Source organism: Thamnophis elegans, chromosome 9 (assembly GCF_009769535.1).
Source record: "Thamnophis elegans isolate rThaEle1 chromosome 9, rThaEle1.pri, whole genome shotgun sequence".
In the NCBI taxonomy this organism is placed as follows: Eukaryota; Metazoa; Chordata; class Lepidosauria; order Squamata; family Colubridae; genus Thamnophis; species Thamnophis elegans.
The window spans coordinates 7,399,074-7,422,632 of NC_045549.1; the positions used below are offsets into that span (position 1 = coordinate 7,399,074).

At 43.8% G+C, this 23,559-nt stretch overlaps 1 protein-coding gene across 1 annotated transcript; it reads left to right on the forward strand.

Annotated features, from left to right (window-relative positions):
- Nucleotides 1-1,805: 1,805 nt before the first annotated feature.
- On the forward strand, nucleotides 1,806-22,486 carry NAAA (N-acylethanolamine acid amidase). The gene is made up of 11 exons (XM_032224086.1): nucleotides 1,806-2,098; nucleotides 4,658-4,822; nucleotides 7,203-7,329; nucleotides 12,010-12,100; nucleotides 13,590-13,666; nucleotides 15,549-15,721; nucleotides 16,989-17,051; nucleotides 17,881-17,947; nucleotides 18,454-18,482; nucleotides 19,285-19,366; nucleotides 20,991-22,486. Exons 1-10 carry the CDS (start codon nucleotides 1,845-1,847, stop codon nucleotides 19,358-19,360), a joined length of 1,122 nt encoding a protein of 373 aa, XP_032079977.1. The 5' UTR covers nucleotides 1,806-1,844; the 3' UTR covers nucleotides 19,361-19,366; nucleotides 20,991-22,486.
- The last annotated feature ends 1,073 nt before the right edge of the window (nucleotides 22,487-23,559 follow it).

Sequence of the window (23,559 nt, forward strand, 5' to 3'; positions counted from 1 at the left end):
TTTTCTCAGCTCAGTTGTTTTCTTGCAGCCAGTCCTCATCACAACAGCCAACAACTTTGTGAAGGACAAAAAACTCTGGGGAAGTCATGACCATTGGGTAGAGTTTGGGACTAGCATGTAAGCTTTGATGCAGCATCTAAGGAGGAGATAAAGCGGCTTTGCAAAATATAATACACAGTATAGTAATGTATATAATTAGTAAATATGTTAATGTAAGTGACATCCCGACGGAAACGCTGTAATGAGTGGAACTCTATGCTGTTGTTTTTAAGGTTGAAATATGTTTAATAAAAATTTTAAATTTTTCAAAAAAAGGAGAAACAATACCAAAACAGGAAGAAGTTATTCGAAAAATAATGGACTGTGCTGAAATGAGTAAACTGACACTTGAAATTTTAGGACGAGCAATTTTATAAGATATGGGACTTGTTTTATCAGTGGCTGGGGGAAAAAACTTGGAAACTTGGAAATGAAAAATGTTTTACTCATGTTTTAACTGAAGGAGTTAAATGATAACACAATCATGCTGTGAAACAGATTAATAATGATACAATGAAAAACTGATACATCTATGAATTGAATACTTTAGAATTTTTTTGCTTTAAAAAGGATAAGGATAATAATGATTTTATGTATATTTGATAGAGGATTGGTGATATAATGTATAACCTAAAGAACATATTACAATGATATCTTGATGTTGATAAATAATTTTAATAAGGCAATAATTAAAAATTGGTATATATATATATATATATATATATATATATATATATATATATATATATATATATATATATATATATATATATGTAGCGACTATTTAGAATATTTTGTTGAAAAATGAAGGAATAAGATTTCTGTTTGAAGGTATGAGGTACAAGGATAACAATGAACATAAGCATACCTGATAGTTGATTGGTGGAATTATGCATCATTGAAAATAGTGATATATAAATATAAATGGTTGGTTAAAAAAAAAATTTTCTTTCACATGAGGATTATATAAAGGTATACTGTTATCAAATAGACAATCAAGAATGTAAGGGAATTATGATTTATTGGAAAAAATAATAATACTAATCTTAATTGAACATATACTGTACAATGAAAGTGAGGTATTTAGTTATACTAGATGAAAAATCTGTGATGGTAAATGTTATTCGAGAATATGGATGTTAAAACGCTTATAACCAAACGACATGCTGTATGTGATGATGCCTTTTTTGTGTGTGTGTGTGTGTGTGTATGTGTTGTCTGTGTAATAAAAATAAAAAAGTTTTAAATTTTTTTAAAAAAATTTCAAAAAACTTGGAACGAACTGTTGTAAGTCGAGGACCGAGGACCGTCTGCACAGGGTCTCCTGCTTGAGCAAGGGGTGGGGGTGGGCTAGAAGACCTCTAAGGTCCCTTCCAAGCTCTATTCTGAATGAAGTCGGAGGTGTCCCAACCTGGAGGCTTTCAAGAAGAGACTCGGAACGGACCGTTGTAAGTCGAGGGCCGTCTGTGTAGGGTCTCCTGCTTAAGCAAGGGGTGGAGGCGGGGTTGGACTAGATGACCTCCCAAGGTCCCATCCAAGCCCTATCCCGACTGAGTGTCTCTGGCGCAAAGCTTTCCGCCTTCGGAAGTTTTTGATCGGCTTTTGATCGCTTCGCCCGCGGAACTCCTGGCCGGATCGGCTTGGCAAACGCTCCGGGGCGGAATCCCCTTTGGCCAACCGCGCCCAGAGGCGAGCGGAGCTCCCGGGCGGGCCAGGGCGGAGCGGGGGCGGCGTTGGACAAGCGGCGGGGCAGCCAATCCAAGCGGCGGGGGCCGGCCGTGGAAAGGCCGAGCGGCGATCCGCGGATGCCCGCTTCGTTCTTGCAAGCCGCCGCTTCCATGGCCGGCCAGGGACGCGGGGGCTCCGGCTCGTCCCCGGCGCTGCTTCTGGGGCTGCTGCTGCTGGCTTTGCCCCGTGGCGGCGGCGGCCATCCCCGCCCTCCAGCCGCCCCGATGCGTTTCAACGTCAGCCTGGACAGCCCGCCCGAGCTCCGGTGGGCCCCGGTCGGCCGGCACTTCGACCCCGCGTTCATGCGAACCGTCATCGGTCACATCATCGAGTGAGCGCTGGAGGCTTCTCCCGGGAGGAGGAGGAGGAGGAGGAGGAGAGGGGCGAGAGGGGCGCGCGGGCTGGGTGGGAAGGAGCCCCAAAGCCCCAAGCGGAGGAAGGGAAAGTGGGAGAAAGTCTCTCTCTCTCTCTTTCTTTTTCTCTTTCTCTCTCTCTCTGTCTCTCTCTGTCTCTCTCTTTCTCTCCCTCTTTCTGTCTCTCTCTCTTTCTCTCTGTTTATCTTTCTCTGTGTTTTTCTCTCTCTCTGTCTCTCTCTGTCTCTGTCTCTCTTTCTCTCATTCTCTCTCTCTCTCTGTCTCTCTGTGTGTGTCTCTCTCTTTCTTTCTTTCTCTCTTTCTCTCTCTCTTTCTCTCTGTGTCTTTCTCTCTCTGTCTGTCTCTCTTTTTATCTCTCTGTCTCTCTTTCTTCCTCTCCCACTCTCTCTCTTTCTCTCTGTGTATCTTTCTCCGTGTCTTTCTCTCTTTCTCTCCCTTTCTCTCTCTCTCTTTCTATCTCTCTCTGTGTCTTTCTCTCTCTGTCTGCCTCTCTTTTTATCTCTCTGTCTCTCTTTCTTTCTCTCCCCCTCTCTCTCTTTCTCTCTCTCTCTTTCTGTCTCTCTCTGTGTCTTTCTTTCTCTGTCTGTCTCTTTTTATCTCTGTCTCTCTTTCTCTATCTGACTCTCTCTCTTTCTCTCTGTGTGTTTCTCTCTGTCTCTCTTTCTGTCTCTCTTTGTCTGTCTTTCTCTTTCTGTCTCTTTCTCTCTGTGTGTATGTGTGTCTCTCTCTTTCTCTGCCTCTCTCTCTCATCTATTTCTGTCTCTTTTTTCCTCTCTGTCTCTCTCTCTTTGTCTGCCTGTCTCTCTTTCTTTGTCTGTCTCTCTATCTCTCTTTCCCTGTGCCTCTCTGTGTCACTATCTCTCTATCTGTCTCTCTTTCTTTGTCTCTGTCTGTCTGTCTGTCTCTCTTTGTATGTGTCTCTCTGTGTCTCTCTTTCCCTTCCCCCCTCCCTTCCCCCTCCCCTGTCTTTGGTTCAGAGTGTTTGTATCCTGGCTTGGTTGCTGGTTTGCTAAGGGAGAGGTTCCCTTCTTGCCTTCAGAAGGAGGAGGAGGAGAAAAGCAACTTTGAATCCAGGGGAAACTTCCTAACAGGGAGAAAAATTGCATAGGGTGAAGAAAAGAGATTAGAGTAACCTTCCATTTCCTGGCAGAAATATTGTAAGGGATTGAATGGGATGAATGTTGGGTTGTTTAAAGCAGTGTTTTTCAACCACTGTGCCGTGGCACACTAGTGTGCCGTGACATAGTGTAAGGTGTGCCGTGGGAAAAACACCCAATATACACTCAATATAGGCACAGTTAATTTTTTTTAACATTTTCTAATGGTGGTGTGCCTCGTGATTTTTTTCATGAAAAAAGTGTGCCTTTGCACAAAAAAGGTTGAAAAACACTGGTTTAAAGGGTGGCTCAGTGGCTAAGACACTGAGCTTGTCGATCAGAAAGGTCGGCAGTTCAGCAGTTCGAATCCCTAGCACCGCGTAACGGAGTGAGCTCCCGTTACTTGTCCCAGCTTCTGCCAACCTAGTAGCTCGAAAGCATGTAAAAATGCAAGTAGAAAAATAGGAACCACCTTTGGTGGGAAGGGAACAGCATTCCGTGCACCTTCGGCATTTAGTCCTGCTGGCCACATGACCACAGATACGTCTTCAGACAGCGCTGGCTCTTCAGCTTAGAAACGGCGATGAACACTGCCCCCTAGAGTCAGGAACGACTAGCACATATGTGCGGGGGAACTTTTAGCTTTACCTGGGTTGTTTATGTGGCACTGTTTCCTGCTTTTGCTAGCAATTTCAGGTAGTCCTGGACATATGGCCGTGCGTGGGACCGAAATTTCCGATACAAAGCGAGGTGATTGTTAAGTGAATAGCTTAATGAAAAGAAGGACTAGGGGAGACATGATAGCAGTCTTCCAATATCTCAGGGGTTGCCACAAAGAAGAGGGAGTCAAACTATTCACCAAAGTGTCTGAGGGCAGGACAGGAAGCAGTGGATGGAAACTAATCAGGGAGAGAAGCAACTTAGAACTGAGGAGAAATTTCCTGACAGTGAGAACAATTAATCAGTGGAACTCCTTGCCTCCAGAAGTTGTGAATGCCCCAACACTGGAAGCCTTTAAGAAGATGCTGGATAACCATTTGTTTGAAATGGTATAGGGTTTCCTGCCTGGGCAGGGGGTTGGACTAGAAGACCTCCAAGGTCCCTTCCAATTCTGCTATTGCATTGCATTGTATAAATCAGGAGGTGGGGCACACGGGGGTCTCGCGGACATTGCATTATGGGTGCTGGCGCGCACAGGCACTGTCGTATGGGCGTGCATGCACTTTCAGCACACGACGGTTAGCTAACCCTGACTTACACCATTCCGGATGAATGGCTATCCAGTCTCTTCTTAAAAACCTCCAGTGTTGGAGCACCCACAACTTCCGGGGTCCAGCCGTTCCCCTGCGTACGAAAGGTACGTAGAATAAAACAGGTTAATGATGCTACGTATGACCCCATGGCTGCCTTTTCTTCCAGTTCCGTCATCCCCAAATGGGTGCATGCCATTATTCGACCTATCGCAGAAGAAATAGGAACCTACATCCCCCAGCCTTATGAAGGAGAGATCCGGGGACTTTCCAAAATCTTCGGGATTAACGTTGGTGACGGGGTCCTGCTGAACCTGGCCTACGAATTCACGGCGTGAGTGTTGCGGTGCTTTTTGTGCGTCTCGGGAATGGAGGTGGGGGAGGGGGGTTCGGACCTAGGCTTCCCCCAAAAAGCACGAGGCAGATTCCTGGTCCCGACAAAACCCTTTTTATTAAACGAATGTGAATTCCTCTCATTCCCCTTCAGCAAAGGCCTGGCAAACAGTCTTTCAAAGGAGTATTTATGACCACAGACCTTATCTAGCTTGGAAAGCTGCCATGAAAATATTTTCCAAACACAGTGCAGTGCAAGGAAAGACTTGGCACAGAGTCTCTGGGATTCAGGGACAGATCTTCCCACTCCTGAAACGAATCTAATGACTGAACAAATGAATTGTTTCCTGCATAAGCCCACTCCCCTTTCGCTCCTCTTTTTTTTCCCTCTGGGAGGGGCCATTCACCTGGGGCCTTACTCCCAAGTCGAACCCTGTTCTTTAGCTGTTCCCTTCATCTGGCAACTCTGCACACGCGCACACTGGGAACAGGCTCCAGCTATTCGTCTGCCTCACTGATGTCTGACTCTGAAGGCAGCTGATAACTGGCATACGGCCCTGGCCCCCTCTCTGCCTCCGACACCAGAGCCTTCCCCAGACTCCAGGACTGGCCCATGTTCCACCCCAACCTCCTCACTGTCCGAATTTGCTGCCAGCTCCACTGGCCATTGGCAGACCACAACAGTAACATTGTCAGGTTTCCAAGTAACAAACCCAACACAATCAGAACTCCTGGGTTTTCCTCAAAGTATGAATTTATTAGGCATGTCATATTGACACAGCTGATGAAAACCCAACTCTGAAAGACCCACCCAAATCAAACTCCAAAGTTGAACGGTTCCTAAACAAGTGTTTATAAGTCAAGGATGACGTATATCAATCTAGGATCTGATGGAAACATCAGCCTATGCTTATTTCGTTCACTGTTGTGAGTTCATTCCTGATTTATGACCAAGTCACTTAGCAAGTATTTGAAGTTACGACAGAAGCCCCGAATATAATCCTCCCTGCCTTTACAACGTCTAATATTAAATACATACTTTCCTTATCTACTTTTTCTGATATTATACCATTCAAGTTCAAGTTTAAAATCTACATGTCTCCCTATCATCTTTTCTAGCCACTTGTGTATCTTTGTCCAACAACGTTTTAGCACAAGTTCACCACATGTGATAAAATGTGCCCAATTTCTTTTTTAGCACAAGTCCACCACATGTGATAAAATATACCCAATTTCTTTTTTAGCACGTCCACCACATGTGATTAAATGTGCCCAATTTCTTTTTTAGCACAAGTTCACCATATGTGATAAAATATACCCAATTTCTTTTTTAGCACAAGTCCACCACATGTGATTAAATGTGCCCAATTTCTTTTTTAGCACAAGTCCACCACATATGATAAAATGTGCCCAATTTCTTTTTTAGCACAAGTTCACCATATGTGATAAAATATACCCAATTTCTTTTTTAGCACAAGTCCACCACATGTGATTAAATGTGCCCAATTTCTTTTTTAGCACGTCCACCACATGTGATTAAATGTGCCCAATTTCTTTTTTAGCACAAGTTCACCATATGTGATAAAATATACCCAATTTCTTTTTTAGCACGTCCACCACATGTGATTAAATGTGCCCAATTTCTTTTTTAGCACAAGTCCACCACATGTGATAAAATGTGCCCAATTTCTTTTTTAGCACAAGTCCACCACATGTGATAAAATATACCCAATTTCTTTTTTAGCACGTCCACCACATGTGATTAAATGTGCCCAATTTCTTTTTTAGCACAAGTTCACCATATGTGATAAAAGGTGCCCAATTTCTTTTTTAGCACAAGTCCACCACATGTGATTAAATGTGCCCAATTTCTTTTTTAGCACAAGTCCACCACATATGATAAAATGTGCCCAATTTCTTTTTTAGCACAAGTCCACCACATGTGATAAAATGTGCCCAATTTCTTTTTTAGCACAAGTCCACCACATGTGATTAAATGTGCCCAATTTCTTTTTTAGCACAAGTCCACCACATATGATAAAATGTGCCCAATTTCTTTTTTAGCACAAGTTCACCATATGTGATAAAATATACCCAATTTGTTTTTTAGCACAAGTCCACCACATATGATAAAATGTGCCCAATTTCTTTTTTAGCACAAGTCCACCACATGTGATAAAATGTGCCCGTCTTTTGATTACATTTCCAGCATTTGCTAGACATGTTTTTGAAACATTTTAGCTAACCTAGCAGGTGGTAAATGCCACCTATAAAACATTTCATATAAACTTTCTTTATAAGAAGTTGCCATTGTTAATCTATAGTTCCTTTCCGATGTTGAGGCTTTTCTAACAGAGCCCCTGCTCTTTTCTCTTGCACAGTTTCTGCACCAGTATTGTCGCTCAAGACAAACAAGGAAATATATATCACGGTCGGAATATGGACTACGACTTTGGAAATTATTTAAGCAAGATCACCATTGATGTGGATTTCATCAAGGATGGGCAGGTACAAAAGAGCCTAGCAGGGATTAAAAATTAAAAATTTTCTTGGCAGCAAAGTAGGAAACAGTTCATTTTGAGGTACAAACATTCCTCGGCTTATGACCACAATTTATGTTGTTAAGCAAGGCGGCTGTTAAGAGGGGTGGCGTCCGATTTTACAACGTTCTTGCCACAGTTGTTAAGAGAATCACTGCAGTTGTTAAATGAATCGTGAGGTCGTTAAGCGAATCCGGCTTCCAGCATTGACTGCGCTTGCCGGAAGCCGGCTGGGATGGTCGCAAGTGGGGAGCACGTGACACCGTCATAGCGCAACTGTCATAAATACATGTCAAGCGGCCAAATTTTGATCACATGACCGTGGGAACTGTGCGATGGTCATAAGTGCGAGAACTGGTTGAAAGCCATTTTTTCAGCCCCATTGTAATTTCAAGTGGTCTCTAAGTGAACAGTTCTAACTTGGGGATGACCTGTACATGCATTTAGTAGCCAAACTATGTTATCGTCAGTAAATCAAGCGTATTGCAAACCTTTGCTTTCCAGGATCTCTCTACCCAACTTTTATAAGCATAACCAGTGGTGGGATTAAAATGTGGAGGGAAGTATGCAGTGGAGTAGCCCAAGGCTCTGTTTTAGGCCCAGGACTCTTCAACATCTTCATCAATGATTTGGATGAGGGAATAAATGGGGAACTCATCATATTTGCAGATGACACCAAGCTGGCAGGAATAGCCAACACTCCAGAAGACAGGCTTCAGATACAGAAGGATCTTGACAAACTTGAACATTGGGCACTATCTAATAAAATGAAATTCAACGGTGAAAAGAGTAAGATTCTACATTTAGGCAAGAAAAACGAAATGCACAGATACAGTATAGGTGGTACCTTGCTCAATAATAGTAACTGTGAGAGGGATCTTGGAGTCCTAGTGGACAACCACTTAAATAGGAGCCAGCCGTGTGCAGCAGCTGCCAAAAAAGCCAACACAGTTCTAGGCTACATCAACAGAGGGATAGAATCAAGATCCTGTGAAGTGTTAATATCACTTTATAAGGCCTTGGTGATAAGGCCACACTTGGAATAGGACATTCAGTTTTGGTCGCCACGATGTAGAAAAGATGTGGAGACTCTGGAAAGAGTGCAGAGAAGAGCAACAAAAAGGATTAGGGGACTGGAGGCTAAAACATATGAGGAACGGTTGCAGGAACTGGGTATGTCTAGTTTAATGACTAGGGGAGACATGATAGCAGTCTTCCAATATCTCAGGGGCTGCCACAAAGAAGAGAGAGTCAAACTATTCTCCAAGGCACCTGAGGGCAGAACAAGAAGCAATGGGTGGAAACTAATCAACGAGAGAAGCATATTGGTGTGTCATTTTTATTTTATGTAAGTCATCAAAAATATTTTTTTATATGGTTTGGTAGACATATGTTAAATGATAAAAATACACTAACTGTTTGACTTTGGGTTAGAACAAATACGAAGTTTGTTTTGTGAAAGGGTTGAAGCTGTTGTGAAACTATATTTGCTCTAACCCCAAGTCAGGTGGCACACTTTCACAATTCTTATATTTAACTTATTATATAATCACATTGTAGAAACCAAGAAACCTCTATAAGGATTACAGCGAGCCCCTGTGATCATGTGATTTTCTATTCTTATACTATGCCACAAATCAGATGAGCCTTGAAGTTTCCAACTTGCAATTTGTTTTCTGTCAATTCTGCAGCTGACACCTTTTGCAGTGAAATTTAAACAAGCCAATTTAACAGAAGGATAGAACCAAGGTCACATGACATGTTACTGCGGCTTCATAAATCCTTAGTAAGATCACACTTAAGAATACTGCATCCAGTTTTAATCACCATATTATTAAGAAAAAAGATGTGGAGACTCTGGAAAGAGTGCAGAAAAGAGCAACGAAGATTATTAGGGGGCTGGAGGTTAAAACATATGAGGAACGGTTGCAGGAATTGGGAATGTCTAGTTTAATGGAAAGAAGGACTGGGGGAGACATGATAGCAGTCTTCCAATATCTCAGGGGTTGCCACAAAGAAGGGGGAGTCAAACTGTTCTCCAAAGACAGGAAACAATAGATGGAAACTAATCAAGGAGAGAAGCAACTTAGAACTAAGGAGAAATTTCCTGACAGTTAGAACAATGAATCAGTGGAACAAGTTGCCTCCAGAAGTTGTGAATGCTCCAACACTGGAAGTTTTTAAGAAGATGCTGGATAGCCATTTGTCTGAAACGGTATAAGGTTTCCTGCCCAGGCAGGGGGTTGGACTAGAAGACCTCCAAGGTCCCTTCCAACTGTGCTATTGTATATTGTATATTATAAATAATTTAATAACCGGTTCTCTGCTCTAATAACCAGCTGGGTAGGCAGGGCTCGGTAGTCATGTGACTGTGTGGGCATGGCCAACTCAACGTCACTCAGGTCGATGGGCGCTTCGTCTTAGCTGTTGCAATGTAATAAGGGTTAACCAGAGAGGCAGTTTCTGTAAGCAGGGCAACAAAGATTAGGTTAGAAACAACACCAGAATGTTTCCTTCCTGCCTTCCTTACAAAATTAGCCCTGTAAAGTGAAAAAATAAATAAATAAATTGCGATTTCTTCCAACAACCGGTTCTCCCAACTACTTATAAAGTTAACAACCGGTTCTCCCAAATAGGTGCGAACTGGCTGAATCCCACCACTGGCACAACCATCCATAATTTGATGGTTAAAAATAAATTCCCTGTTCCAAAGTTTTTTTTAAAAAATTAATGTATTTCTTTTAAAAGGAAAAATGAGAGAAAAACAAATGCATTAAATTACAAAACACAGATATCGTGTGGAAAAGATTGCCGAGTAGTATAAGATAAAATTAGTAGAGAATGCAAATTATTTCACTGGAACAGACCGCTCCCTTTTATATTGGCGTGTCATTTTTATTTTATGTAAGTCATCCAAAATATTTTTTTATATGGTTTGGTAGACATACGTGAAATGATAAAAATACACTAACTGTTTGACTTTGGGTTAGAACAAATACGAAGTTTGTTTTGTGAAAGGGTTGAAGCTGTTGTGAAACTATATTTGCTCTAACCCCAAGTCAGGTGGCACACTTTCACAATTCTTATATTTAACTTATTATATAATCACATTGTAGAAACCAAGAAACCTCTATAAGGATTACAGCGAGCCCCTGTGATCATGTGATTTTCTATTCTTATACTATGCCACAAATCAGATGAGCCTTGAAGTTTCCAACTTGCAATTTGTTTTCTGTCAACTCTGCAGCTGACACCTTTTGCAGTGAAATATAAACAAGCCAATTTAACAGAAGGATAGAACCAAGGTCACATGACATGTTACTGCGGCTTCATAAATCCTTAGTAAGATCACACTTAAGAATACTCCATCCAGTTTTAATCACCATATTATTAAAAAAAAAAAAAGATGTGGAGACTCTGGAAAGAGTGCAGAAAAGAGCAACGAAGATGATTAGGGGGCTGGAGGTTAAAACATATGAAGAACGGTTGAAGGAACTGGGCATGGCTAGTTTAATAGAAAGAAGGACTAAGGGAGACATGATAGCAGTGTTCCAATATCTCAGGGGTTGCCACAAAGAAGGGGGAGTCAAACTATTCTCCAAAGACAGGAAACAATGGATGGAAACTAATCAAGGAGAGAAGCAACTTAGAACTAAGGAGAAATTTCCTGACAGTTAGAACAATGAATCAGTGGAACAAGTTGCCTCCAGAAGTTGTGAATGCTCCAACACTGGAAGTCTTTAAGAAGATGCTGGATAAACATTTGTCTGAAACGGTATAAGGTTTCCTGCCTAAGCAGGGGGCGGGACTAGAAGACCTCCAAGGTCCCAAGTCTGCTATTCCTATTCTATTCTATTCTATTCTATTCTATTCTATTCTATTCTAACCATTTGTCTGAAGTGGTGTAGGGTTTCCTGCCTAAGCAGGGGGCTGGACTAGAAGACCTCCAAGGTCCCTTCCAGCTCTGTTATTCTATTCTATTCTATTCTATTCTATTATATTATATTCTAACCATTTGTCTGAAGTGGTGTAGGGTTCCCTGCCTAAGCAGGGGGTTGGACTAGAAGACCTCCAAGGTCCCTTCCAATGCTGTTATTCTATTCTATTTGTATTTAATTCTGGGTGCTCCATCACTGGACAGCCATTTGTCTGGAATGGTAGATAGGGTCTCCTGCTTGAGAAGGGGGGGTTGGACTAGAGGACCTCCAAGGTGCCTTCCAACTCTGTGATTCTCTCCATTTCCCTTCTCGGTTTGGGAGGCAAGCTTTTAAAATAATACATCTGGTGGACTTTGGTTCCACTTCTCGTTAACGTGGCAAGCAGCATCTGGTGGGAAACAAGAAAGGGGAAATAAATATAAGGGGATATAAATAATAAAAATAATAACGAGAGACGAACTTTGCACTGAATTGGTTTGAGGAAGAACTCAGCAACTGTAGAAATTTTGCTGCAGTGAACAATTTGCAGTGACCTCCTCCCTGCATCCCTAAAGCATTTTTCACTCTTACTCTAGGTTTAAGTCAAGACTTGGGGGAGTCTCGTGAAATGACTCACACCCTCCCTGGCCTGTCTGGTGTTTTGCAGAGAACTTAAGGTCAAAAACAATGAGGAATAAGCGCAGCTTCTTCTGTCCTTTAATTATTTCCAGGTAAAATTCAAAGGCACCACCTTCTTCGGCTACGTTGGTTTATGGACGGGGCAGAGTCCACACAAGTTTTCCATCTCTGGGAATGAACGAGGTAAGGCAAGTTTTATTTTTACCCAGATAAGCTGTTTGTTCTCGGGGGCGGGCAAGTTGGGGGGGGGGGGCGGCGGCAGCGGTGAAATCTAAAATGTTTTACTACCGGTTCTGTGGGTGTGGCTTGGTGGGGAGTCATGTGACTGGGTGGGTGTGGCTATGTAGTCATGTAACGGGTGGGGATCAAAAGACAGAAACTCACAATGTCCTGCTGGAGCAGGGTTGGACTAGATGACCTCTGGGTCCCTTCCAGCCCTGGATTGTCCTCTGAAGCTGCGACTAGTGCCAGGTTTGTAGTCCTTACTTCCTCTCCTTTTTCCCTCCCTCCCTTTCTTTTTTATTCCTTCCTTCCTTCCTTCTTTCCTTTTTTCTTTTTCTTTCTTTCTTTCTTTCTTTCTTTCTTTCTTTCTCTCTCTCTCTCTTTCTTTCTCTCTCTCTTTCTTTCTTTCTCTCTCTCTCTCTCTTTCTCTCTCTCTCTCTCTCTCTTTCTTTCTTTCTTTCTCTCTCTCTCTCTCTCTCTCTTTCTTTGTCAGCACACCTCACCCCCTCATTTTTGGCCTAGCCGGCTTCAGGGAAGCCTGCTGGGAGCAAAAATGAACACCCCCCACCCCCCACATTTCCTGTAGTTAAAAAAAATTCTTAAAAAGCAAAAAACAAAACAAAACACAACTTCGGAAGCTCAGCTGTGTGATGGTGCGATCGTCGAAACGTTAATTTTTTAAAAACTTTGTTTAGTGTTTTTTACGACCAGTTCGGGCGAACCAGCCCGAACCGGTAGCATTTCACCCTGGGGAGCGGCCACCAAGAACAAGCAGCACTGCCCCTGCTATTCTCCTGGGGCTGCGGGGCTGCGCAGAAGATGCACAGCGGTTCTCACATTGCTGTTTGCGGCTGGGATTCTGGAGAGGAAGTGCCTTCCACCCTCACCCGCCACTGAGAACACGCTGCTGCTCTTCTGGGCCGCCTGAGCCGGCCAGGTAAGGTGTTCCAGACCGCGGACGCGGGTCGCAATAGACTGGAGGGTTAGGGCTGCACCAGTGGTGGGTTTTGGATCCCGTTCCAACCAGTATGGTTGGAACGGGCCCAGCGGGGTCCACATGGACGCGTTCGTGCATGCACAGATGCACAGTGTGCGCATGCGTCTTACCGCTTCGGCGAGCCTCCGTGATGCTCCAGCTGCTCAGTGGAGCATTGTGCAGGCACTGTACGGGCCTTATTTCTCTCTCCCTCCCTCCCTCCCTCCCTCCCTCACTCCCTCACTCACTCACTCACTCACTCACTAACTAACTAACTAACTAACTAACTAACTAACTAACTATTCTCTCTCCCTCCCTACCTACTGTAAATCTCTCTCTTTCTCTCTCTCTCTATCCCTATATCTACCTACCTACTTTTTTGTAAAATTTGCCTCTTCAAAACCTTGATGCGTCTTATACTCCGGTGCGTCTTATACTCCAAAAAATACAGTATGTTTAAATTCTGTTTTCCAGATGTTGGCGCCTGGTGGGAGAATGCCATTGCAGCCTTTTTGGCTCGATACAGTCCAGCCAGCTGGCTTATCAGAACTGTGCGTAATATTATTATTTTTTTAATATGCAGGTCGTCCTCGACTTACAACCACAATGGAGACCAACATTTCTGCGGCTAAGCGAAACATTTGCGGCGTGAATTTTGCCTCTTTGTTATGACCTTCCTTTCGTCTGTTGGTTAAGGTCGATGAAGGGGAATCACTGCACTTGTTAGATTAGCGAAATGGTTGTTAAGCAAATCCGGCTTCCCACTGACTTGGCTCGTCAGAAGGTCATCAAAGGGGGCTCCTGTGATCCGGGGACACTGTAAACCGTCACAAATACGAGTCACCTGCCAAGTGGCTGAATTTTGATTGCATGACCCTGGGGAGGGCGGGGGGGCTTGCAATGGTTATAAATATGAAAAACGGCCATAACTCACTTTTTTCAGTTCCCCCGTTGTAACTCTGAATGGTCACTAAATGTTGTAAGTCGAGTGCTACCTGTATGTCTACTGTAACATAAGCCATATTTTTTGGGAGGTATATATAGTTATAGAAAAATATCATCATCATCATTAGTTTAGCCATTGTCCATTGCAGGATGAAGGTCGCTTCTGCATGTTTCCAACCAATACAGTCTTGAGCTTGTTTGCTTGCTTTTCCTTCCTTCCCCCCCTCTCCGTTCGTTCGTTCGTTCGTTCATTCGTTCCTTCCTTCCTTCCTTTCTTCCTTCCTTTTTCTTCCTTCCTTCTTCTTTCTTTTTTCTTTTCTTTCTTTCTTTTCCTCCCTTCCTCTTTCTTCTTTCTTTCTTTTTCTTTCCTTCTCTTCTTTCTTTCTTTCTTTCTTTCTCTTCCCTCCTTTCTTCTTTCTCTCTCTCTCTCTCTTTCTTTCTTTCCCTCTTTTTCTTCCTCCCTCCCTCCCTCCCTCCCTCTCTCTCTCTCTTTTTCTTTCTTTTCTTTTGGTTAAATTAAGTCTAGCATACTTCATCTACCGTGTTTTTCGGAGTATAAGACGCACCAAGGTTTTGAATAGGCAAATTTTTTTAAAAAAAATTTTTTTTGCACTCTACAAACCCTCAAAAATGGCCCATTTTTCGTGAAAACAGGCCCTTTTTGTCAAAAAAAGGGGCATGGATAGCCTTTAGGAGGCTTGTAGAGTGCTCCTGGGAGCTGTGGGGGGGGGGGGACAAAATTGAGCAAAAAATGGCCTGTTTTTTTGCTCATTACTGCCCTCCCCAGCCCCCAGGAGTTCTCTGGAAGCCTCCTAAAGGCTATGCACGGCCATTTTGGTGAAGGGGCGGGGTTTCGGGAGGCAAAAAAATGCTGTATTCAGTATATAAGACGCACCCAGTTTTACAGGCTCTTTTTTGAGGGAAAAAGTTGCACTTTATACTCCGAAAAATACGGTAATTGCTGTTTTTCCCCATTATAATTATTGTTTCCATTATAATTGTTGCACAGAGTCTTTGAGATTCTCGGACAGATCTTTACACTCATGAAACGAATCTAATAACCGAAGGAACAAATTGTTTCCTGCAAAAGCCCACTCCCTTTTCGCTCCTCTTTTATTTCCTATCGGAGGGGCCATTCACCATCCACTCATGACTTTACTCCCAAGTCTACCCCGCTGTTGTTCTTTTCTTCTGGCAGCTCTGCGCATGCAGAGGCTCTGCCTCACTGTTGTCTAGCTCCATAGGCACCTGATCACTGTCGGATGGCCCTGGCCCCCTCTCTGCCTCCGACGCAGAGCCCTCATCCCAGCCTTCCCCAGAACTCCAGGACTGGCCCAGGTTCCTCCCCAACCTCCTCCCTCTCCGAATCTGCTGCCGGCTCCGTTCACCGCTGACGGGTCACAACAGAGTTTGACACCTCTGCTCCACAGTCTGGGTAACAGAATTTTATCCAAACTTGGGGATAATTCATGGAATCTTTTCTTGTAGGTTCTGAGTGAAGCAGATGATTTTGAAACGGCTTTCTATATGCTCGCCAAGATACCTATTATAGCAGATGTTTATTATATCATCGGTGGGACCACACCCAGACAAGGGGCGGTGATTACAAGGAAAAGAAGAGGCCCGGTCGATGTTTGGCCTTTGGATCCTTTAAATGGGGGGTAAGTTGCATAGAATCTGAATTTTATAAGGCAAAAATGGCAAGGAATTTGCCAATTGGTAAGGTTGACGGGAGCATAAATCGTTGATGTAAGCTGCTTAAGTTACCCCAAATGTAAGATAAGCGTCAAGTAAATTTAACAAATATGTAAGTGCTCCTTTATGGGGTTGGCGGATTGTTTATGATGGCTGAGTGGTTAAAGATGCTGGAAAGCTGAGAGTCGGGGTTTGAGACCCAAGCGCCACGTGATGGGGTGAGCTCCTGTTCCTTGCATCAGCCCCTACCCACCTAGCAGTCCGAAAGCATGCAAATGCGAGCAGATAAATAGGTACCACTTTGGTGGGAAGGTACTAGAGTTCACTGCACTGGCCCCATGACCACGGAGATGACTTTGGACAATTAATTCAGTTTCTTGGCTAAGAAACGGAGATGAACCCCGCCCCCTAGCGTTGAATATGAAACCTTTAAGCTTACCTTTAAATGCTTCTTTATGGCTTTGAACTGAGGATTGTAGCAAAATAACACAGACTAGTCTTGTGTGTTACTTAATGACACAAATCAAAAATTGAATAGCGAGAAAGTGGGAGATGATGAGTTCTAGTCTCTCCTTAGGCGTTAAAGTCCCTTGGGCGATTTTAGGTCAATCACCAGGAGACGGTGAGTTCTAGTCCCACCTTAGGGGTGAAAGACAGCTGGGTGACTTTGGGCCAATCACCAGGAGACAGTGAGTTCTAGTCCCACCGTAGGCGTGAAAGACAGCTGGGTGACTTTGGGCCAATCACCAGGAGACGGTGAGTTCTAGTCCCATCGTAGGCGTGAAAGACAGCTGGGTGACTTTGGGCCAATCACCAGGAGATGGTGAGTTCTAGTCCCACCTTAGGGGTGAAAGACAGCTGGGTGACTTTGGGCCAATCACCAGGAGACGGTGAGTTCTAGTCCCACCTTAGGGGTGAAAGACAGCTGGGTGACTTTGGGCCAATCACCAGGAGACGGTGAGTTCTAGTCCAACCTTAGACATGCAAGCCGGCTGGGTGACTTTGGGCCAATCACCATGATGTCATGAGGTCTAGTTCCGCCTTAGCCACAAAACGCCTGTCACTCTCTCTCAGCCCAACCCACTTCACAGGGCTGTTGTTCTGGGGAAAACCAAAGGGAGGTGAGTTAGATATGATCTCTACCTTGAGTTATTTGTAAAAACAATAAAGGAGGAATACAAACAAATAAATGTTCTAACATGGAAGCTTTTAGGTATATTTTCTGTTCCGAAGGTGGTACCGCGTGGAGACCAACTATGACCACTGGATCAGCCCACCACCTTACGATGACCGAAGGTATGTTTTTCTGGAAAGGTACCCATATCAAGTTGCAGGGTTTTCGCACAAATAAAAACAGCATTACAATATAACCTGCTTAGGCCTAAAATCTAAACAGCAGACTAAAAACCAGAGACATCACCCTGCCAACAAAAATGTGTATAGTCAAGGCTATGGTCTTCCCAGTTGCAATGGATGGCGGTGAAGGTTGGACCATAAGGAAGGCTGAGCGCCAAAGAATGGAGGCCTTTGAACTCTGGTGCTGGAGAAGACTCCTGTGAGTCCCTTGGACTGCAAGGCCATCCAACTGGTCATTTCTAGAGGAGATCAGCCCTGACTGCTCTTTAGAAGGCCAGATCCTGAAGAGGAAACTCAAATTCTTTGGCCACCTAATGAGAAGGAAGAAGGACTCCCTGGAGAAGAGCCTCATGCTGGGAAAGATTGAGGGCAAAAGAAGAAGAAAGGGACGACAGAGAATGAGGTGGCTGGATGGAGTCACTGAAGCAGTCGGCGTGAGCTTAAATGGACTCCAAAGGATGGCAGAGGACAGGAAGGCCTGGAGGAACGTTCTCCATGGGGTCACGATGGGTCAGACACAACTTTGCAACTAACAACAATACGGCCTGAGATCTCCTGTGCTGGGGTGCATATAATGGCCAAAATCTCAAAAAAGGTTTGGGATCAAAAGGGATCCCAAACAGGATTTGGAGAAGAGGACATAGCTGCCTTTAATGTCACGAGTAAAATCTGGGTGTACAAAACAAACTTTTTAAAATTCAGGTTTGCACATTCTTGACTTAGGAAATCGGTTATATTTCTCCACTAACGTTATATTTTTATTCTGCAGAACTCCAGCTATTAAAGCACTAAACAAGACAGGACAGGAACATATCAATCTTAATTCCCTCTTTCAGGCAAGTTTAAATCATGCTCCTTTTTTCTGTTGTCAGTGGAGGAAGAGGGATTCGCTTAATGGCCGTGTGATTCACCCTAACAACAGTGATTTGCTTAATAACCGTGAAAAAAAATAATTTTCATTTTTATTTTAGAATTCTAAACCCCACCCCACGTGCAAATTTACCTGTCAAGCTTTTTAACCTATAAAAAGACATCTTAGGAGAGGGGTGTCCAACTCAATTTCATTCATTCATTGCCAGAGTTGTTAAATTAATCACTGCAGTTCTTCAGTTAGTAACATGGCTGTTAAGTAAAACTGGCTTGTAAGTGTGGAAAAACAGTCATAAGTCACTTTTATCAGTGCTGTTGTACTTCAAACGGCCACTAAATGAACTGTTGTAAGTTGAGGACTATTGGTACTCTGTGCAGTTGCACTGGTTAAACTTAGCCTAGTATATTTGGACTTTATGATATTCACTGTTCAAAATTCTAAAACCATGACCATCTTGTATTTTTTTTCCAGGTATTATCGACAAAACCAGTATTAAACAAGTAAGTTTTTTTTTAAAAGTAAAATGCATTCATTTTGGATTTTGTTCTCACCTAGGCTTCCCCAGCAGCACAAAGCTGAGTCCTTGTCCCGATAAACCCCTTTTATTTAATTTGCAGTGAATTCCTCTCCAGCAAAGTCTTTCCTCTCCCACAGTCTTTCAAGAGAGTTCACAATTACCGACCTTTTATCAGGCTTGGAGAGCAGTCAGGCCGATATCGTTCAGACGCCGCAATACTTGGCAAGAATGCAGGAATGAACTAATTGTCTCCTGCAAACTCCACTCCCCTTTCGCTCCTCTTTTATTTCCCTCTGGGAGGGGCCATTCACCGTCCCACCTGTGGCCTTACTCCCATCGACCCTTGTTCCTTAGCTGTTTCTTTCATCTGGCAACTCTGTGTATGTGCACACTGGGAACAGGCTCCAGCTATTCTTCTGCCTTACTGATGTCTGACTCTGAAGGCAGCTGATGACTGTCAGACGGCCCTGGCTCCCTCTCTGCCTCTGACACAGAGATCTCATCAGAGCCTTCCCCAGACTCCAGGACTGGGCCATGTTCCTCCCCAACCTCCTCACTGTCCGAATCTGCTGCCATTGGCGGCCCACAACAGATTTCACACAATCTTTTAAGGCAGTGGCCCCCAGTCTTCTGGCAACCAGGGACAGGTTGAGCACCAGGCTGAGTTCACACATCATGACTGCGATGAACCTGATTTTTATTCTCTTCCATTTGGGCTGGACTGAAAATTTGAACGGCTCCTCTGGACTTCATTGTTGGTTTCTGTGTGGTTTTCTTCTCACCAGGCTCACCATTTATACCACTTTGATGAGTAACGCAGATCCAGACAAGTACCAGACTTTTATCAGGACCCAGGAGTGAAGATGTGTAAGTCTCATTCCAAGTCTACTCTTCAAAGCATATTAATGAAGGCCTCCATCCTCGCTTCTTTGTTTCCCTAAAGAAATAGCGAAAGAAGAGAGACCCACTGGCAGACTGCGTAGGACACAGATGTCAAACTCAAGGCCCGGAGGCCATATCCGGCACGCAGGATGCTTAGATCTGGCCCATGGGGCCGCCCTGGAAACAGTGGACTGGTCCATGGTGCCTCTGCCTGTGAAAATGGAGCTTGGGAGGGCCGCACGCGGCCCTCCGGAGCTCCATTTTCACTGGCAGAGGGTTGCAGGAGGTGATCGTTGGAATGGAGCTCGGGTGCCTGTTTTCTCCGGCAAAGCCCTCGGCCCACCATAGGTGCCCCCAACACTAGTGACATCGAGCTCGCCATGCCCACCCTGGCCATGCCCACTCCACACACACACACACACACATAGGCCAAACACAACCCTGAGGCGGCCCTTAATGAAATCGACTTTGCGGCCCTCCTGCGTTTTCACTGGCAGAGGGTTGCAGGAGGCCATCGCAGCCGAAAACAGAGCGCGGGCGCCCCCAACACTAGTGAGATCAAGCTGGCCATGCCCACCCTGACCACGCCCACTACACGCACGCACAGACAGACACACAACCGAGGCCAAACACAACCCTGATGCGGCAATCAATGAAATCGAGTTTGACACCCCTGGTATAGGATAAGAGCAGGCAGGACTAGGGGTGGAATTAAGTGAGTCATCAGAATAGAAACTTTATGTTGTCACAAATGGTCTAAGCAGTGATGGGATTCAAATCCTGTGGGTGTGGCTTGGTGGCCATGGCAGAGGAAGGATACTGTTAAATCTCCATTCCCTCCCCACTCCAGGGGAGACATATTGTAAAATCTCCATTCCCTCCCCACTCCTAGGGAAGGATACTGCAAAATCTCCATTCCCTGCCCACTCCAGGGGAAGGATACTGCAAATCTCCATTCCCTCCCCACTCCAGGGGAAGGATACTGTAAAATCTCCATTCCCTCCCCACTCCAGGGGAAGGATACTGCAAAATCTCCATTCCCTCCCCACTCCAGAGGAAGTATACTGCAAAATCTCCATTCCCTCCCCACTCCAGGGGAAGGATACTGCAAAATCGCCATTCCCTCCCGATCAGCTGGGACTCGGGAGGCAGAGAATAGATGGGGGCATGGCCAGCCAGAGGTGGTATTTACCGGTTCTCCGTACTACTCAAACGTTCCACTACTGGTTCTCCAGAACTGGGCAGAACCTGCTGAATACCACCTCTGGGTCTAAGTGCCACCACTCTTGAATTCCGGTGACTTTTATCTGTTGTGAGATACTCCAATGGGTTTTTCCAGATTTGACGATAGAAGGCTTTCTTTTAAACTACATTTTGAATTCAACAAACTTTAATAAACTTTATGTAAGCCACTCAAAGACTTTTAAAATATTTTTACGGTGGGTAGCATGTTATCAAATAAATGAATAATAATTAGAGATAGAAGAAGCATATTGCCAGTAAGTGACATGGCTGATTATTATTTTTTTTTGCAATTAACCTTAAAATATTTTTTAAATATTCATTTTATCTCCTTTTTTTTATTTTTTCTCTCTCTCCCTTGAACCAGAAAATGAAGGAAGGAAAACTTTTGGAAACGCAAAGTCAGCAGTGTGTTTATTAATTGTGTATGCACAATAACTAACTGGTGTATAGTATTTTCTGCAAAACTATCATTTTTTAACAGAAGAAAAAGGAATTTACTGCTTCCCAGCACTTACGGGCTAGTGCGTCGGCAATGGATAGTGAAATAATAGGCATGGGATAAGAGCCAAATAAGGGATGCAGTGGCTAAGATGCTGAGCGTGTCAATCTGAAAGAATCTCAACTCTTCTGAGTCTTAGGAGACAATATTTCTAATCCCAGCTTTTATTGGTTAAACATCATGTCCTATGGACTATTTTAGCCTATATTTCAAAAATCAGGTCGCCCTGTGGCTATATGACATTGCTAGGCCACGATTAGATACACCTTTATTTGGTGTTCCTAAAGAAAATGGATTGAAACCATAAAATATGTGTGGATCACATCAGGACTTGGACAGACAACCTTGGATCTACCTATTTCGCCAACGGCAAGATATACCTTTGAGTATTTATGGTGGCTTGAGTCTCCCATGTGTATGGAAAACTGCAAAAATTGGACAATCTCTTAATTTCCAGGATGGACAAAGAGTTCCCTGCATTCCCAGCTTTGCAGAATACATCTGGAAATGTGGGTCCTTGATGCTCTCTTTTGAAAAGCAACTTTGGGACAACAAAATCAGATGGTTTTAATTATTGGGTGGAGGCCAACAGCATATTCCAGGGCTGTACACCAGGCGAGGGAGGTAAATAACATTATGGAGAACCCCTAGGAGCTACAGTTGGTGCAGAATGTAACAAGTGTTGATGGGTGTAACTTGGTACACCCATGTCATGCCTTTACTTTATGAGTTTTGCTGGCTTCTGGGTGCAATTGAAGGTGCTGATTGCCACCGACACAGCCCATCATGCACAACGAGGCTAGGATATTTCTCTGATTGTCTCTATTTGGTAGGCTCTGTGTTGTCAGAGCGTGCACACAGGTCTATCCCATGTATCTACCTAGGAGCAAGTACCGCCAACAGTGGTTTGTATCACATAGTGGTTTTTATCTACACTAGGAATGTAGGAATACTATACATACACATAGTACAAGCAGCATCTAAACAAATAGCAATTACAGCAGGGAAGAAATGCAAAGAACCAAGGAACACTCTAACAGGACCTCCTCTTACTATACAGGCTCTTAAAGGGATAACAGCCAAAGACCCTGCTGACTCATTCCCCTCTTTGCATCAGCTGGTCGGCTCTTAAATTAACACCTTGACATGTGTCCTGTCCGTTAAAAAGTGTCCTCTTCTGAAACCCAGGAAGTATGCCTTTCTATCACTGTACCCACCCTTGGGAACCCAAGATTAGGTTGGCCCCGACCCCAGTAGCCTTTCAAACAACCCTGGAGGAATTGACTCTTTCCCTAAATGTGGAAGTTGGAATCAGAAAGGTTTTTATTGTTTGAGTCTTGTTATTATACATCTCTGCCTGACTTTGTATCTTCTTGATTGCCCTCAAAATAGTCCTGCACACATTCCTTCTGATTGGACAGAAGTGTAGGAATCCAGGAAAGTTGAAGGTTGGAGACCACATGGGGATGTTTAGATCTCACAGCTCATGCACTTTAAAGAGAACCAGTTTGGTCTAGTGGTTAAGGCTCCAGGTAGAAACCAGGAGACCATGAGTTCTAGTCCTGCCTTAGACATGAAAGCCAATTGGCCGGCTTTGGGCCAATCAAGAGGAGATGGTGACTTCTAGTCCCGCCTTAAGCATGAAAGCCAGCTAAGTGACTTTGAGCCAATAAATCTCTCTCAGCCCAACCAACCTCACAGGGTAGTTGTTATGGGGAAAATAGGAGGAGGAAGGTGTATTAGATATGTCTGCTGCCTTGAGTTAATAAAGCTGGGAGAATCAGAGATAGAGATAGATAGATGATAGATAGATAGATAGATAGATAGATAGATAGATAGATAGATAGATAGATGATAGATAGATAGATAGATAGATAGATATAGATAGATAGATGATAGATAGATGATAGATAGATAGATAGATAGATAGATAGATAGATAGATAGATAGATAGATAGATAGATAGATACCGTATTTTTCAGAGTATAAGAAGCACCTTTTTCCCTCAAAAAAACAGGTTGAAAATCTGGGTGCATCTTATACATTGAATACGGCATTTTCCTCCCAAAGCCCTTCCCCCTTCACCAAAATGGCCGTGCAGAGCCTTTAGGAGGCTTTCAGAGTGCTCCTGGGGGCTGGGGAGGGCAGAAATAAGCGAAAAACAGGCCATTTATTTACTCAAATTTCACACACACCCCAGCCCCCAGGAGCACTCTATAAGCCTCCTAAAGGCTATGCATGCATTTTTTTAAAAATGGGCCCGTTTTCGCAAAAAAAACGGGCTGTTTTGGGGAGGTCTGCAGAGTGTAAAAACTTTTCTTTTTAATTTGCCTCTTCAAGACCTTGGTGCGTCTTATACTCCAAAAAATACGATAGATACAGTGGTGGGATTCAGCCAGTTCACACCTATTCGGGAGAACCTCTTCTTAACTTT

What these genes read in the sequence shown, in the direction of transcription:
- NAAA (XM_032224086.1), top strand. Translation starts at nt 1,845, where the DNA reads ATGCCCGCTTCGTTCTTGCAAGCCGCCGCTTCCATGGCCGGCCAGGGA. An exon ending in GTCATCGGTCACATCATCGA is followed by an intron (nt 2,099 to 4,657) that starts GTGAGCGCTGGA and finishes CTTTTCTTCCAG; the next exon opens with TTCCGTCATCCCCAAATGGG. An exon ending in CATCTCTGGGAATGAACGAG is followed by an intron (nt 12,101 to 13,589) that starts GTAAGGCAAGTT and finishes TCTGTTTTCCAG; the next exon opens with ATGTTGGCGCCTGGTGGGAG.